General features: G+C 42.3%; 1 protein-coding gene across 3 annotated transcripts in view; it reads right to left on the bottom strand.

Moving 5' to 3' along the window:
• Positions 1-4,344: 4,344 nt before the first annotated feature.
• neurl4 (neuralized E3 ubiquitin protein ligase 4) overlaps positions 4,345-15,947 on the bottom strand; it is a 33,604-nt gene continuing 22,001 nt past the window's right edge. For all 3 annotated transcript variants that reach the window (XM_080791742.1, XM_080791743.1, XM_080791744.1), the window contains 7 exons: positions 15,627-15,806; positions 14,219-14,312; positions 10,121-10,228; positions 8,669-8,813; positions 7,867-7,979; positions 6,993-7,152; positions 4,345-6,326 (listed from right to left, as the gene is read on the bottom strand). In XM_080791742.1, coding sequence (XP_080647868.1) covers positions 6,122-6,326; positions 6,993-7,152; positions 7,867-7,979; positions 8,669-8,813; positions 10,121-10,228; positions 14,219-14,312; positions 15,627-15,806 — 1,005 coding nt within the window. In that variant the 3' untranslated portion in view covers positions 4,345-6,121. The remainder of the gene's footprint in view (positions 6,327-6,992; positions 7,153-7,866; positions 7,980-8,668; positions 8,814-10,120; positions 10,229-14,218; positions 14,313-15,626; positions 15,807-15,947) is intronic.

Here is a 15,947-nt window from a genome sequence, read left to right as displayed (position 1 = left end):
AACGGTTTTAAAACTCTTTTTAGATCATGTCCTAACTCCCCCACACCTCCGACTGCCAATCCGCCCCCCCCAAATGCTTCCCCTCACTCCAGTGCTGTACAGATGTTAAGCTGTCCAATCAATCAATTGAACCAAGCAAAGAGGAATCGGAGAGCACCAGCTAAAATGTCCCTACGGGTGGGAGTGGGTGACTGGGATTTATCCTAGCTATCAATGCAGTCTTGGTCTTTTTAAGCTAATAAGCTGAACAAAATGGGGTGGGGGGCGGATTGTGCAAGAGCTTCAAAAAAAAGTTTGTCTTTTAAGGTTGTTTTACCGTGTTTTTAAAAAGCAGTTTTGTCGTTAGTCCAGCCTTCCGGACATGTGAGGTAAATATGTAATACAACAGGGAAAGTGTGGAGGGCATTGGTTCTAGGAGAAGTCTTGCACCCATTAAGTGTTTGTAGTTCCTGTATTTATTGAGCACAATGGCTTTCATTGCTGCTTTTACGTAGCCTTTGTTTCACAAGTCAAAAAGATGTAAAAGTCTCACAATGATTTGTAATAATGGTTGCTTTGTCTTACTGTTTATTTATTTATTTATTTGTTAAGAAGCCATTTTATTTGAACTTCTGTGATATTGCATTTTTATAAAGCACTTATTGTAGCTTGATGCTTTTAACCTTACTTTTCAAGGGAGTGTAAAATACGTGTTGGGGGAATATGTGATCTGTTGTTGCGTTGAGGTGTACAAAGAACTTCTCGCTATTTTTTTAAACTCGTGCGGATTTTTTCCATTGTTGGTTTCTGGCATCTTTGAAAGACTGTGTGCAAGTATAAGGTGTCCATTTGAATGAAGCTCAACCAAACTCCGGTATTCTCTAGTCTGGCAGTTGTTTGCCTCGGTTGTCTTGTTTTTGTGGCATTCTTCGTTTCAAGGTTTTCCCTCTTTCAGTTCTCTCAATGACAGATGTTTCGGCTGGCTCCCACAATTTTGGAATGTTGCCACTTAACAGTCTGTACTTAAGAATATCTGAAAACGAGTGTAAAATAAAGCTGATGTCACATGGAATTACTATTCCAGAACTATTCCAATGATTATGCAAAATATCATTAATTGTGACAGACCTACACGAAACCAAATTGGCTAAATGCAATGATTGGTTGAATACCCCTCTGGTCTGAAGAGCAGATGACAGCTTCCTGTTCTCAATATTACCAGGTGGAATTGAATTACACTCCTCATGGCATTCCAAGATTGTGGAAAAGATAGTCTGGCTTGAGAGACTACCCTCTTTCAGTTTATCACAGTGCACTGAAGCATTTCACAGCTTTTGTATGCTAGTGATTAGTGGTGTAACGATACATTTTAACAGCGATACGTATCACGATACATGGTTGACGATACGATACATGGACGATATTGGTTCATTATGGTAATCCGATACGATTCAATCATTTGAAATCGATACAGTAACTATTTAAAATACATCGACATTATTTTAAATTAAGTAATTAAACCCTTCATTTTTCTTTAAAAAAATGCTAAATACCACGCACAAAAATGCAGTATTGATACAATTCAATACAGATTATTTCCATTGCAAAACGATGCGATGCGATACATAGTCAATGTTGCTGTTTTCATTTCGATATACTTCGATTCTTGAAATTATATCGTTACACCCCTACTAGTGATTTGTGATTCTCCACTAATTACTGCAAAATACTATACTATGTAAAAACATCTTATGCCCCTTTGTTAAACTACTGTATATTGGTGGGCCAGAATTCAATCTACTGAATTCAAGCTTCCTTGTGCCTGTAGACTTTCACCATTATAGAAATCAACTGGACTGCAAATAGGTGGTACCACTTAAAAGATCCAGGCTGGTGTGTGGCCTGTCGGTTTCTTTACAGCTGAGGATAAAGTAGTCAATGTGGACTATGCAACTGTATCTATCTTTCCCCCTCATTGTGGGCTATGAACTTTGACTGAAATGTCCATATTTAGGTTCAGGAAGGAAGGACATTCATCTCAGATAAGATAAGATAAAAGTTTGATTGATACCTGCGAGTGAAATTCCAGGACCATCATCTCCTGCTACTTGCAGGTGCCATCTCTTTGTTGACCACTCTGTGGCTGGAAGTACCTAGTATCCTGGCTGAGATATGGGACAAAAAGTTTGCATATCGTCACCGACTGTCATACAGAAACATGAACTCCTACTCTACTCTACTGGAAGCCCCGATAGGTCCCATGTTAGACCCAGACATGTCGAGTAGTCTAAACTTTTGATTCAAATGTCATCTATAGACTTATAGCAGATGAGATTTAAAACGGTCCATTTTCAAAAACGTCCATGGCCGTAATCACAAATGTGATGGCCGCCCAAGGAGTGTTTTTTGTGCAAAACTAATGCTTGGAATGGATTCAGAATGATGAAACCCCCCCCCCCTAGTAGTTTCACATGATACTAAAGAATGACGACATTTTGCCAATTTTTTGCCTTATATAGGTTGTTAATGGTATGTTCACATATTATGCTAATTACTCAAATTGCTCAATGTGCAACTTTTAGCAACCAAGCTGAATTTCATTCATTATGCAGGCTATGGATAACATTTCTATGATAAAAGTTTAGACTACTCACCATTTCTGGATTCATGGAATTTCCAGTAGACTATTATTCCAACTGTATGTTTAATTTTGGTCAATGCCCATACAAGAGTGTCGAGCAAAAGTCATGAAAATGGCCATTCTACAAGCTCACAAAACCCGTGATTCATTCTGAGCTTCTAGATCGGATATATTCACAATTTCTGAAAAGATTATGTTCTATTTACAATTTTGGACAAGGTTTCCGGCCGACAGTGACAATATTGAAGTTGTGAGCGTGTGTGTCTGTTATTAAAAAGGCAGGGCAGAATGGCCCGGATGCAACCACAATTTTCTGTAATAAAAACAAAAACAAAAAAGAAGATGGAAAACACTATTGGCCTTAAGAAGTAATTAGTCTACATTTTGAAACGTATGATTGAGTAAGTATGCAACACTGCAATAACATGTCAGTGACTGAATTATTTTCCTACTTTAAATAAAATGTGAAAAAAGGAACCAGGGATGGTGCTTTGCGTTCTGTGATGTTTGTCTCTGCCCGGCCGGAAACTGTTTTCGTGTCTGTCCGTCCGTCAGTCTGGGCAGCTAATCTCCAGCAGTTTGACCGATGGGCGTGAAACTGCGCGCATACTCCCAGGAGGTCAATGAAGAACCTGAAATATTTTTCACATCAGCATGTTATAGCACCACCAGAGGCAAAAAAAGAAAAAATATATATTGCTACTACAAATTTTGTCCAACACACAAATCGGTATACACATTATCTCCAGTATGTCGGGAGTGGCTAATTGTCGGTATCGGCCGGTAACACACAGGAAATCTGTCCCCGTTACTGCGCTAGACTCCTGGGAGATGGACCTACTGTACCATCAGCTCCCAGTACTTAAAGGGACACTGTAAAAAATACATGTTAATGACATTTAGCAGATTTAGAACACTTTCCTGGGGGTCTTTATGTGTGTAATATGTGGTTTTAGATATTTTTGATTTTAGCAGTGAGCCCAGTGTCTCTGATGTCATGGACACTGGGCTCACTTCCTTCCTGGACTACAGTCAGTAAGACAGCCCTCCCCCTATCCACAACGAGGAGCAGTGCACCAAAGCATTATGGGAATTGTAGTCCAGGAAGGAAGCGAGCCCAGTGTCCATGATATCAGAGACACTGGGCTAATGGCCTTACAGCTAAAACTTTAAATATCTAAAACCACATATTACACACAAAGACCCCCAAGAAAGTGTTCCAAATCTTCTAAATGTCATTAACATATATTTCTTTGCAAAAAGGGTCAAGTGTCCCTTTAACCACACGACTTGCCGCACCCAAACCGTGCTACTAATGCGCTGAGTTAGCGGTCCCCGGGATCGAAACCATGAACTTTTGGTCCAAAGGCGAGAGATCTACCGACTGAGCTACCCGACCCGCACATTATCTCTAATGGTCATGTAATCAAGACGCGTCTGATTTTTTTCATATTCTATTATTGGCTAAGATTGGCTTCCAAAGTTTGCCGTACGATTTCTGAGAACTTTGCACCCCTCAAAGGTTTGGCCCACCGTTGGACCAATCGGTGTGAAGCGGTGCACGCACACTCCCTAGAGGCCAGTTTTGCAAAGCTTTGCTGGGCAACAATGGGCTACCTGGCCTGGCTCTGAGAAGCACATTCTCAAGTCATGTCTGTTTTTTTGGTTGTTGAAACATGCAGAAACACAATGAAAGTTGTCAAACGGAACTTTCGTATGTGCATACTGTCTTTGTCGGTTTATTATTGTTTTTTTAACAAATGAGGAAGATATGATTTTAATGTTAAGTAACAGCCTGTACAACGCAACATACAGAAAATTAAAGAAAAATAAAATAATACAAATTAAATCTTGTACAAAGCAGCACTGGGCCATAAATAACCCATACATTTTCACATTTTGATTGGACGTTGCAAGATTCCTCTATCCAACCCCAATGATTTTCAGTTTATTAAAACTGAAAACTGTCCGAGAACTCACAACTTCCTTTGTTCAATCTGTCATATCAGTGACTTGGAAAACATGAGGGGATCTTACATAATGTACGGTATGTAGTAATGGAAAAAACAAGTCTAATATCTAATTGGCAACATATAACAGAATGGCTAAGTAGATATGCTTTGGAAAGCGGTTGACATACAATCAGTCGTTGGGTGAATATGTTTGGATAAATCGGGGTTTGGTACGTGTGTAAATCTTTGTGAATGAACGGGAGTTAGCGAATGAGCGAAACAGTCCACAAAACAAACTGCAAAGCCCTAATGAAATCACATTCACAATGTAAACATCGGCATTAGGACCTTGACTCTTGCTATCGGAGGAGCACTCGGATTTCCCGATGAGGGACTGACTGCTCAGCGAGCGTTCCTGCAACGCGGTAATGAGTCTGACTCTGGAAGCCCTTCCTGGTAAACAAAGTCAGACATCACAAGATGGATGGATCAGAGCGAGGATATGAATTATGAAGGGAAGAAATGTAAACGAGGGGTAAAGTCGAGGGTGGGGTGGGTGATGTGGTAACCCACATTATTTTGTGAAACAAAACCACCGTAACGTGCCAGTCTTTCCACAGTGCAAGCCAGGGGTGTTCCACTGAGAGGAAGGGGGGGTCAGAAAACAGAATACCAACAGGACAAACAGGATGCAGGAGATGACAAGCAGAGAAGACGAACACACAAGTTATACGTGTAAACATTTGTCGTTTTCCTCCAGTTGTGTAATTCCACACAACTATTCCAGAAAGCCAAAGGACTCTCTTCGCTATTCTCTTCAGAGTTCTCAAATTCCAACCAATTGTCCGTTGTCCAATTGTTGTTTGAACAGTTGCCGCTCTTTTTCACAATTTCTCTTTGCCCTATGTTTCGGTGTTTAATAAATCTGACGGTCCTTGAGCGAGCGCAGAATGGCAGATGAAGGTTGTTGGGCTTTCACAGGCTATGGTCCGCAAGAGTTGGAACACGTGTTCTGGACCAGGTTGTCCGTGAAGTATCAAGAGCAGTTGTTCCAAAAATAAAGGGACAGATCGAGAATAGATGATGGGTGTATAAATAAGTGCAAGTGGGGAAGAAAAAGCTGCTTAACGGATTGTGGTAGGGTAGAACAAAAGGTTTGAGACGAACGGGAAAATACTAAAAAAGGTGCGAACAAAGAAAATAATAAACGCCACAAATTTAACAATCGTCAAGATGGTAAGTTGCTTTAAAAATTGCCCACGAGTGTCCGAAACATAAAGTGCAGGCAGTGTCTGTTCTTCTCGGAAACCTTCATAGTCCCCCACCCATTAAAAATGTCCAGGAGCAAAGAACCAAAACTTAAAAAAGAAAAAGCTCAATTGTCAACAATCCACAGCAGGACACGAAATTCCAGAAGAGTCTTTAGCTCAAGGCAGGGGGTTGGATTTTGGTTGTCGATTTAACAGTAGAAGGTGTACCACAGGGCTGCGTACCTGAGGATCTTCTCATTCTTTGACTCCTTCCCCCCCTTCCTCTCGCGTCTCCTCTCTCACTCTACCCGGACAAGCAGTCCATAGAGAAGCGTTCCGCCTTGCTCCTTGGTGATCCACTCGATCTCTGTGTTGCTGAAGCGGGGATCCAAGGACTCGCTGGGACCCAGCGACTGGGGTCCCACCTTGTAGGATCCTGGCCGAACACACACCTGGAATCCCACCTGAGCTTGGTGGCGACGGTGAGAGCGAGGGTCCTGAAATCTAAGAACGGAGAACAATAACGGTCAAAATTCATATTCGAAGAGATGAAGAAGAGAGCCGAGAAGCAAGTGTTTATGCCCCATCGTAGGATAGTGTCGTGCACCGAAAATAGCCAATATACTGTACAGTACAAGCTCACAATGGGTCGCGGATGCAACGCATTGTGAGCTTGTGGATCATCTCATTTTGGTGCGCAACACAATCGTACGATAAAATATAAATATTAGGGCAACAGGTTTTTATAACGATAATAAAAATCACACCCGTGTGAAGTGAGGGGTGCTCTTATCATGACATAAAATAGACAGTCTATTTGCTCAGACACTATGACGTGAAGTTTTCCATTCATTGTCAATGGGAATTTAATTTGTGTAGGACAAAGTTTGTGAACATACACTAAAAGCTGGATATAGCTGCAAAAAATACACTTTGTGTGAAGTAAGAGGTGCAGCGAGGGCACTATTTTAGTATTTATATCAGCCAGAACATGACGTCTTACGTTGTCATTTACTTCCCTAAACAAACATTAAAGACCAGACTTGGCCCGGCGACGGGGAATTTATAATTAGGCTATAAACCCAAAAAAAGTCCATAGACTTGGCCGACCTATGACGTAATTTTGGAAAGCCATGCATTGCTAGCTCCCCTCAAAAAATGATGACGTACTGCACTTTGGGGGCAAAGATCTCCAGGCCAGAGTAGCGCATGGTGGGAGAAAGCTGCACCCTGGGGACCTCCCTGTCAGGAGCACTGTTCTCCTCTGGCTCACTGTATCCGTTTGGCCCTTCTGTCTTCACTGGAGACACCGAGAAGACTGACGACGTGCCTGCACCAACACAAACATTACAACATCACACGTGAGTTCCTTTCAGCCATTTGAAGCATCGATCGGAATGCTGAACATGGATTGAGCTTGTGGCACGCATTGTGAGCCTGTAGATCTGCTATTGTCAACGCGGAACGTCATTGTACGATGGAAAATAAATTAATCACAGAAAAAAAAAAACTTTTTTAAAGATTACATAATTGTTTTGTTTTTTATATATATTTTTTTTATCCCACAATTTTGCAACCCATTTTTTTCACCCAGTGTCAATTATCTAATGTAATCCTGTGCGCTGCACTTCCTCTGCCAACCTGGGGAGAGCAACAGACTGACCTCATGCTTCCTTCTAGTCCAAGCCGCTTCTTTTCACCTGACAGAGGGGAATTTCCCCGTTTGGAAGCGCGTGGAAGTAACACGTTATTCCAACCAGTTAATTTCCCCTCCATCAGGTGCCCCGGCTGAAGGGAACATGATTTTGATAGAAAAATAGCTAAACAAATTAAAAGAACCGATCTACAAGCTCGCGTTGCACACTCGTAGATCTGCTATTTTCACAATATTTATTTGTGGAACTGAGTTAAACAACAAGTGCTTGTCAGGGTGTTTGAACTGGGGACAAACCAATATGATTATTTGGGGGGGGGGGGGGGGGGGGGGTCGAGGCTTGAAAAGGTCGAGAACCACTAAACTAACCAACCAGAGTATGTAGCCTACCAGACAATAGTTGACTGTGGTCCAGAGTCCGTCGCAGGGCTCCTACACTGGTGCCATGGTAGGCTATGTGCCACTTCTTCAATGCATTAGAGACCTCACAGTGGGCCTTGATCCTGCACAGACAGAGTATGACGCACGTTAAGTACATGATGTTGTATGCACTGACAATGCATGGAATAAAGCAACGTTTTATCTCATGACTAAAAATGTAAGGATGATGTTTAGGTATTATCATTCTAAACCTGTGTTGGCTGCTGTTCTACATACAACCAACCAGGTGAAGAAATCACAGGTTGAAGCATTAACCTTTGCTTTTAATGACATTTTCGAGACCATTCATGTTAATGGAAGATGCCTCTAAACGTGTATTCTATTGCTGGTTTTAGACCATTTTAAATTCTTTCAAATTAAAATAACCAATGGCCAAAATATCGGATCTACAAGATCACAACACGCTGCGACGTGCTGTGAGCTTGTAGATCGGCTATTCTCGGTGTACGACATGCTTTCACAGAAGACATGCTGGGTTCTATGGAATCCAAATGACTGGAATCATTCCCATTCTATACGGGAACCAATTTTGGCGTTAGCATTATGATATGCTTTAGCTATTGAAAAATAGCAGATCTACAAGCTCATAGCGCGCCACCGAGCGGCGCGCTACGAGCTTGTAGGTCTGCTATTTTTGAAAAATCGAAGAACGACTGACATAGAAACATACAGTAGCTTTTTCAGAAAACTGTCAGGATGTAGAAGACATTTTTAGAATCTGATCTCAGGTCAGAATGGGTTAAGCCCTGACCTGAGGGCAAAGCGGCACCATCCGAAGGGCAAGGCATAGTCGCGGGGCGGCTCTCCTCTCTTGTAGTAGGCCTCGTCACCCCGCAACTTGTGGCAAGACTCACAGTAGCACAGGTTGTACTTAGCATCCTCATTGAAATAACCATCTGGAAGGGAGAGAAAAGGAGGAGAAGAAAATTAGCTTGTGAAAATACCGTTAACCGAACGCTAAAGGAGATTAGAAACACACAAAAAAGGCAGAAGCAGTGTTGATTTTGTCGACTAAAACAATGACGATTAGTTTTCTTTGTACAATGATCAATTGAGTCAAAAATAAAAACTAGACTAAAATGTTTGGGAGGAGTGAATCCAGAAGAGATCCAGTAGAACTAAAAAGACAAGTAATTTTATGTTTTGCGCTCTGAAAATAGCCGATCTACAAGCTCACAATGCGTCGCAGGAAGGTGCATTGTGAGCTTGTAGATCGGCTATTTTCAGAGTGCAACCAAATGTAAAACCAGGCATTATGACGCCATCAAGGCCTGCCAATTATTTTTTTTTAAGATTTTTTTTGGCTTTTTTTTGCCTTTATTGATAGATACAAGTCAGCGCGTTCATGTGTTTGGGGCAAATCCATCCCAGAATGCACTCTGTTCCTACACGGAAGGAGGAGTGAAATCGCCTCATGCGCTTTTGAGCAACTTAATGCAAGTGGATGGGAGGAGGAATCCGGTGCTGTCTCTATTCATATAATACTCTAAGCCGTACAACGCCTCATGGAGGAGGGTCTTGTGGGGCGGTCTTGCAGCGCACCAAGATGGCGGGTGGTGCGATCGTTCATAACAAACGGAGGAACCTTTTTTCGCTGGATTTTCACGGATCAAAAGCCCAAATAATTCAGCGTATGCTCTAAAGGTAATAAAACAATCTCGGCAGTGTAGAATATTTGATTAAAATGCGGGTTACGCGTTTTATGGAGTCAAACTGTTCAAAGACCACGACTAAAACGAAAATCAACACCGGGCAGAAGGCCTTTGATGAACGACACAGCTTGGATGTGATTTGTCTAAATCAGTGGTTTTCAACCCTTTTCATGTCAAGGTCCATTATTTATTCTGCATTTGAGCCACGGACCACGATTATATTTTAGCCTTGCAGACCCAAAACTAAAGAATATGTCCACATTTCCATGCTGTAATGTTGGTACCATAGGAGACATAACAGGCAAACGATCAGAATAACAATTATTCTACATTCTCTTATTGCGTAGACTTCTGGTAAATTGAGTAATGCAGATGTATAACAATAATTTAACTCTTGAGCGTAAAGTTAAACCAAATGGACCCATACTTCATTTTACGCTCTGAAGAGTTACAGATCAAATAAGGGTCCACTTGGTTACCAACTCTCCATCAATTAGCTGGGGACCCTTTGGAACCCCCTCAAGGACCCCTGGTGGTCCAGTCTACCTTACCTGGTAACGTCAGCAGGTCCATGAAGCGTGAACACAACGCCTGGTACTCGCAGGTCTTGTTGGGGTTGATCTCTGGAGGGGGCGTCCAGCACACACTCTCTTTGATCCCTGGATGGCGTACAATCAAAGCATGGTCAAACACTGAAGTACCGCTAAACTTTGGAAATAAGGGTCCTTTAGACCAGAGCTTCCCCACCTTTCTATGACCACGGACCGGCTTACAGTTCATAAAATGTTTGCGGACCGGTATGGTTGAGGGGTGGGGGAGCGGGGGTACGTTGCGCATTATCTATAAATGCACCAAGTCTCTGTGTGTGTGTGTGTGTATACAACTGTTCTACAGCCCCACAGGGAGTGCAGTGCCCGGTGTCGAGTGGGTCACACCCACGGTTGTCCAGAACCGCCACAAATGGTCTCTGCCCAGGGCCCTTTCCCAGTGTCTATATGGAGCTGGCCTGTTCTGACATCATTCTGACGTCTGCATAGACTCCATATTTGGGCATGCCTGACAAAGAACTCCATATATGGGGATAAAAGGGAAGGGACACAGACATATCTGGGTGGGGCATGCATTTCCAACACTGGCCACCAAGTAGCCTACCCGCTGCTATATGATTATATCACAACATAATGTTATATCATTTTCATCTCATCGAACTATAAATGCATTAAGTCTCTGTGTGTGTACGTACGCCGTTCACGTTTTAAGATTTTCGGCTAAAATGGGAGGGAACATTTTCGATGACGTCCCACCGAAAAATAACATTGAATGTTGCGCAACAGACGCTCCCAGCCTGTGGATCGATGTGATCGGTTTTGATATCAATAAATCTCCGTCCTTTTATCAATATCCGTCCTGAGTTCTGGGCGTTACTAATTGATTAAACGGAGAACAATTAACAATGAATGGAGAATTTACATCATATGTTGACAAGCAAATCGGTATTTTGGTTAAATTCCCATTAACAATGAATGGAGAATTTACATTATATGTGTCTGAGCAAATCGGTAGTTTTGTCCTAACAAACATTAAATGCCATTGACAATTAATGGAGAATTTACATCATATGTAGAGGAGAAAATCGGCGATTTTTGTCCTACACAAAGTATAAATTCCCATTAACAATGAAGCTGTTTTATCTATTTCGGTCCTGTGCCTTTACTCATGCATATTTGGACATGATTGATCTGGTCATGGCGACCTCATCATGATGACAGGAGCAACTCAACTGGACAGTAAAGACGGCAAGCACGGACGGTCCCAGTCACTCATGGGGATTATTGGTATTTCAGTATTATTATTGTCTAATACTACGCTAAACTATATCTAGAACCACCGCTATAGTTCCTGAAATCACTGAATCACCGGGAAAGACAATCTCTGACTAAATGATTGAACACCAATAACCAATTATCCAACTGGCTTCCTTCAACTGCGTTATTCCTGTCCAGTCCCCCTTTTTCATTAAGCTGTGACCCAGCAACAAATTAACTATGGCACGATGCACAAAGTGGATGATGTGGTGTGTAGTTGATATTCTTTGTCTCTCCCTTGCGTTCCTGCCAGTATTCCTCCTCCTTAGTAGTCAACCTTACCACAGGAGAGTCGACTGTACTGACAGAAGCATCCAAAAGCCTATGCGAAAGGGCACCATAGGCAACAAAGCATGGATAGCCATCAATGTACTCCCCGCTGCAGTATTCGGAATAGGAGAGCTGTTCACCAACTGGTCCCATTTCAACCAGTCATTCTACAAGATAGCAACCATCTTCATGTTAGGATCCTTCACCAACAGTTCGCTGACTTACCTGGCCAAGTTCTTCACAGGCCATTTGCGTCCAGACTACTTTGCCCAGTGTGACCTCCTGAAAGACCTGGATGCTAATTGCGAGAAGGGACTTTTCCCGGAATTTCCTGACTGTTGGTCACTAAGTCCTAAACATAAAACAGACTTGAGGTTATCGTTCTACTCCTTTCACGCCTCACACGTTATGTACTACATGGTCTTCATGGCATTTTATTTTGAGGCTCGCATGCAGGGCAGGGTGTGGATGCGTCTGCTCAGACCCACCATCCAGTTCAACCTGTTACTGATCGCTGTATGGGTTGGATACACACGCGTGTTTGACAACAGAAGCAGCTTGACCGATGTGTTGATGGGATTGCTGCAAGGAGCCTTCCTCGCCATACTCTTCATTCGTTTCTCCCCAGAGCTATTTAAGCTTCCAGAAGGCCCGGCAGAGTAATGAACAACTCGAACATGGACGTACCTTGCGTGAGTCCTTGTTGACCTAAATGATACCACAGTGATGATATGCAACACGGAAGTAACAGACTCAAAGCCGTTTATAAACCACAACTTTTCACCGCTGAAAATCCTGGTGAGGCACGGTTATAGATTCATGATTCAAAACTTGGTATTCTCTTCTCGCGTACCAGTGGGACATGTCCTGTGTACCAGCACCAATACTCATACCAGTGGTTGGGAACCTCTGCTTTAGACTTTAACAAGGTGCCTCGCTAAAAAAACAGAAACCTCCGCTTCAACTACAAATCAGAACATACATAACAAACGTGGGGTCTAATAAAGACACGGCCTGCTGGTAGGGTACACAAGTAATCTGGCGCCGCTCGGTATTTGCGTGCTCAGCCAAGGATAGCCACGGAAATGGGCTCTATGCACACACTTCTGGGCCGCTTCCCTACTTCCTTCACAGGTGTTACCGATGATACTAATTCAAGGTATTGTGGGAAAGTTTTTGTAATCTTTCTTCATTTTTTAAAGTTTTCTGAGCTCAATTGCACCCAAAAAACATTTAGTAGATTTTCTGCGTTCTACGTTTGGTGATCGCGTTTTGTTTTTGTTTATTAACAGTTTGCAGAACTCAATACAAAAACTGTTGTGAGTGGACGACACCATAGAGCATTACACTTGTTTACGATAGGGCCCACCATTTTCAATCCATCAAAACATTTAGAGACGTACGAATATAGACAACAATATAGTCAAAAGGAAATCATCATAGGAGGTAAAAGGGGAAAAGAAACATATACAGTGAGGGGGAACAGGGGTGGGTGGGGGATTCAGACTTTCCAGTCTGTCAAAGTGGGCAGGGGTGAGGTGGGTTCGGGTAGTGAGGCCAAGTAGTAGCCTGACCAGTTTGTTTTGGGAAGTCTGGAGCCTTGTTTTAAGGGCCTTAGAGGTGCTGTGGTACCAGGAGGTGCAAGCGTAGTCGAATAAACCTTGTACGAGGGCTCCTGTTAAGGTCTTCAAGGTGTTTTTGTTGACCAGTGAGGAGATCCTGTATAGGAATCTTGTTCTTTGGTTGACCTTTTTGATTACGTTGGTCATTACGTTGGCCATTTTATGTTTGTTTGTATGTATGTATGCATGTATGTATGTATGTATGTATGTATGTATGTACTGTATGAATGTATGTATGTGTCGGGGTAAGAATGGTAGTCCAATTTTGGCTGTTGATGGTCATGTAACTAAGGTACCTTTCAAGGTTGGTATAAGGTCAATAACGGGTGTAAAGGATTTAGAACAGCAGTTATAATAGACATTAGTTAGTAGAGGCACCTACCTCTACAGTCTACAGAGTGCATTTCTAGGTTTTACTATAATTAGGTGAGAAATGCAGCTTGCGCCTGGAAACTACACAGATATCTATTGTTCATGTTTATATATCACTGTTAACAACTTTGAAACGTATCATTGTTGCATCAACTGTACCACGTCACCAGCGAGCAAAGGCTCTGGTCTGCTGCATCCAATAATAAACTAGAAATGCACTCTGTCGAGGTGCCAACTTGCGCCTTGCACACAAGTAGGCCATACATGGCTACGCAAGCAGAGCACTTAAGTACTGCTACTAACTAATTTATTATTGACCTAACAACAACAACAAAATAAGGGTTGTACCCTGTACCTGTGTATTAAATTATAGTAAACTAATACTATTATACTAAAAAGGATAAAGGTGAAGGGAAAAGAGACCTTTTTACAGTACACCCCCCCCCCCACACACACACTCACACACACACACACACACACACACACACACACACACACACAGAGTTTGGATGTGTCTTACCGTCAACCATGTCAGCCTTCTCCATGTCACCCTGGAAGCGGGCCTCACCACTCTCGCCACCAACAGCCGGCACGTTGTTAGTGACTATGGTGACCTGCCATCACATACCGCACCATTAGCACTGGCATAATGGGTTAGGTTGCACATATCGTTGCTGTCAGGAGGAAACCACCTATCTCCATTTTTGATTTTTTTTTTTTTTGCATAAATCAGCACTCCTTATTATGGTCAGCACACTCTATAGTAGGGAGGATTATCACAACAAAACAAAAAACAAGTGATATTTTAATTAAGTGAAATCACTGAATATACCTTTAATCTAAAAGAGGTGAATAGTAACTGTATCAGTAGTGCATAGAGTTAGACTACAGTATCCAGGATGCATTGCCTGCAAGATTATTATTATTATTAGAGATGACCCGATACTGTATCGTTATCGGAAATGTATAGGTATCGGCCCTTATTTGTCATATCGGTTCATATCGGTATCGGCGAATATGCCAGTCTAACCACCGATCCGACACAGGGGTAAGGGGTTGACCCTATGGCTGATAAATAAAATGTAGGGGCATGTGGAGTTTGCTTTCGAGTTGCCCAAACTGTAAGTGCACATAGAGTGTGGAGTCTGCTATAAAGACAACATGAGATACTGTATATAGCTAAATAGCTATAAAAACTAATCGGATCGGGAACGGAAAAATCGGGACATCCCTAATTATTATATATATATATTTTTACCAAACATGTTAACAGATAAACAAGAATGAATGCATCCTTCTTTCCCACCGTTTACATTTACAAACCAGACTTTCACAAAGAAGTTCCGGGTACAGATAAAGTACATTAATCCAAAACAATTCAGGGAACAAACCTATGACTAATAACCCTTAGACCCGAGGTCGATTCTAAAAAATGCCTTCTAAATCAGTTTAATAAAAGACTTAAGGTATAAATAAGCGCCCTCCCAATACCACCAGTCTAGATCAGTGGTTCTCAAAGTGGGGTCTTGAGGGAGTTCCAGGGGGTCCCCAGCTAAATGATAGTAGGAACTAAATGGACCCTTTATGGGTCTGTAACTCCGAGAGTGTACAAATGGAATCAAATGGACCCGTTAGGGTCCATTTTGTTCCATTTGTACACTCTCAGAGTTAAATTAACATTGATTTTACAATATAAATTGGGTTCCCAGAGATAGAAATGGCATTAAAATGGTGGTCCGTAGACTAATGCATGTGAAACTGAGGGTGCTTGAAATGAAAATGGTTGAAAATCACAGCTAGAGCCGTAAACATCTTCTCTTATGGGGGTCCCTAGCTGACATATATTTTCAAATGAGGGTCTGCGGCCTAATACGTGTCAAAAAAACGAAAGACATTTGTGTGCGTGCGTGCACTGTGCGTGCACCAACCTGTTCGCACTGTCCGTAGAGGTCAATGAGGGGGTAGCAGGGCGAGGGGATGTCCTGAGCGGCCACTCCCTGGTCCATGCCGTTCACATAGAGGTGGAGACAACTGTTGGTGTCCACCAACAGACCCAGCACCGTGCCTTCTGGACATGTGTCCAGGTTAGGGCCATAGTTCTCACAGATCTAACAGAGGGGTGGGGGGGAGAGCAATTAGAGGGAACATTAGAGACAGAGGGATGAAAAAAGACACCATAATTGAAATTGAATTCACAACATGGCGACCATCGTGTTGTTCAATTCAACAGTGAGGTAGAACACACAGTC

The sequence above is a fragment of the Protomyctophum bolini genome (assembly GCF_963924005.1).
Source record: "Protomyctophum bolini genome assembly, chromosome: 20".
In the NCBI taxonomy this organism is placed as follows: domain Eukaryota; kingdom Metazoa; phylum Chordata; class Actinopteri; order Myctophiformes; family Myctophidae; genus Protomyctophum; species Protomyctophum bolini.
Note: the sequence above shows the minus strand (reverse complement) of the source record. Positions and strands in the feature narration are given on the sequence as shown.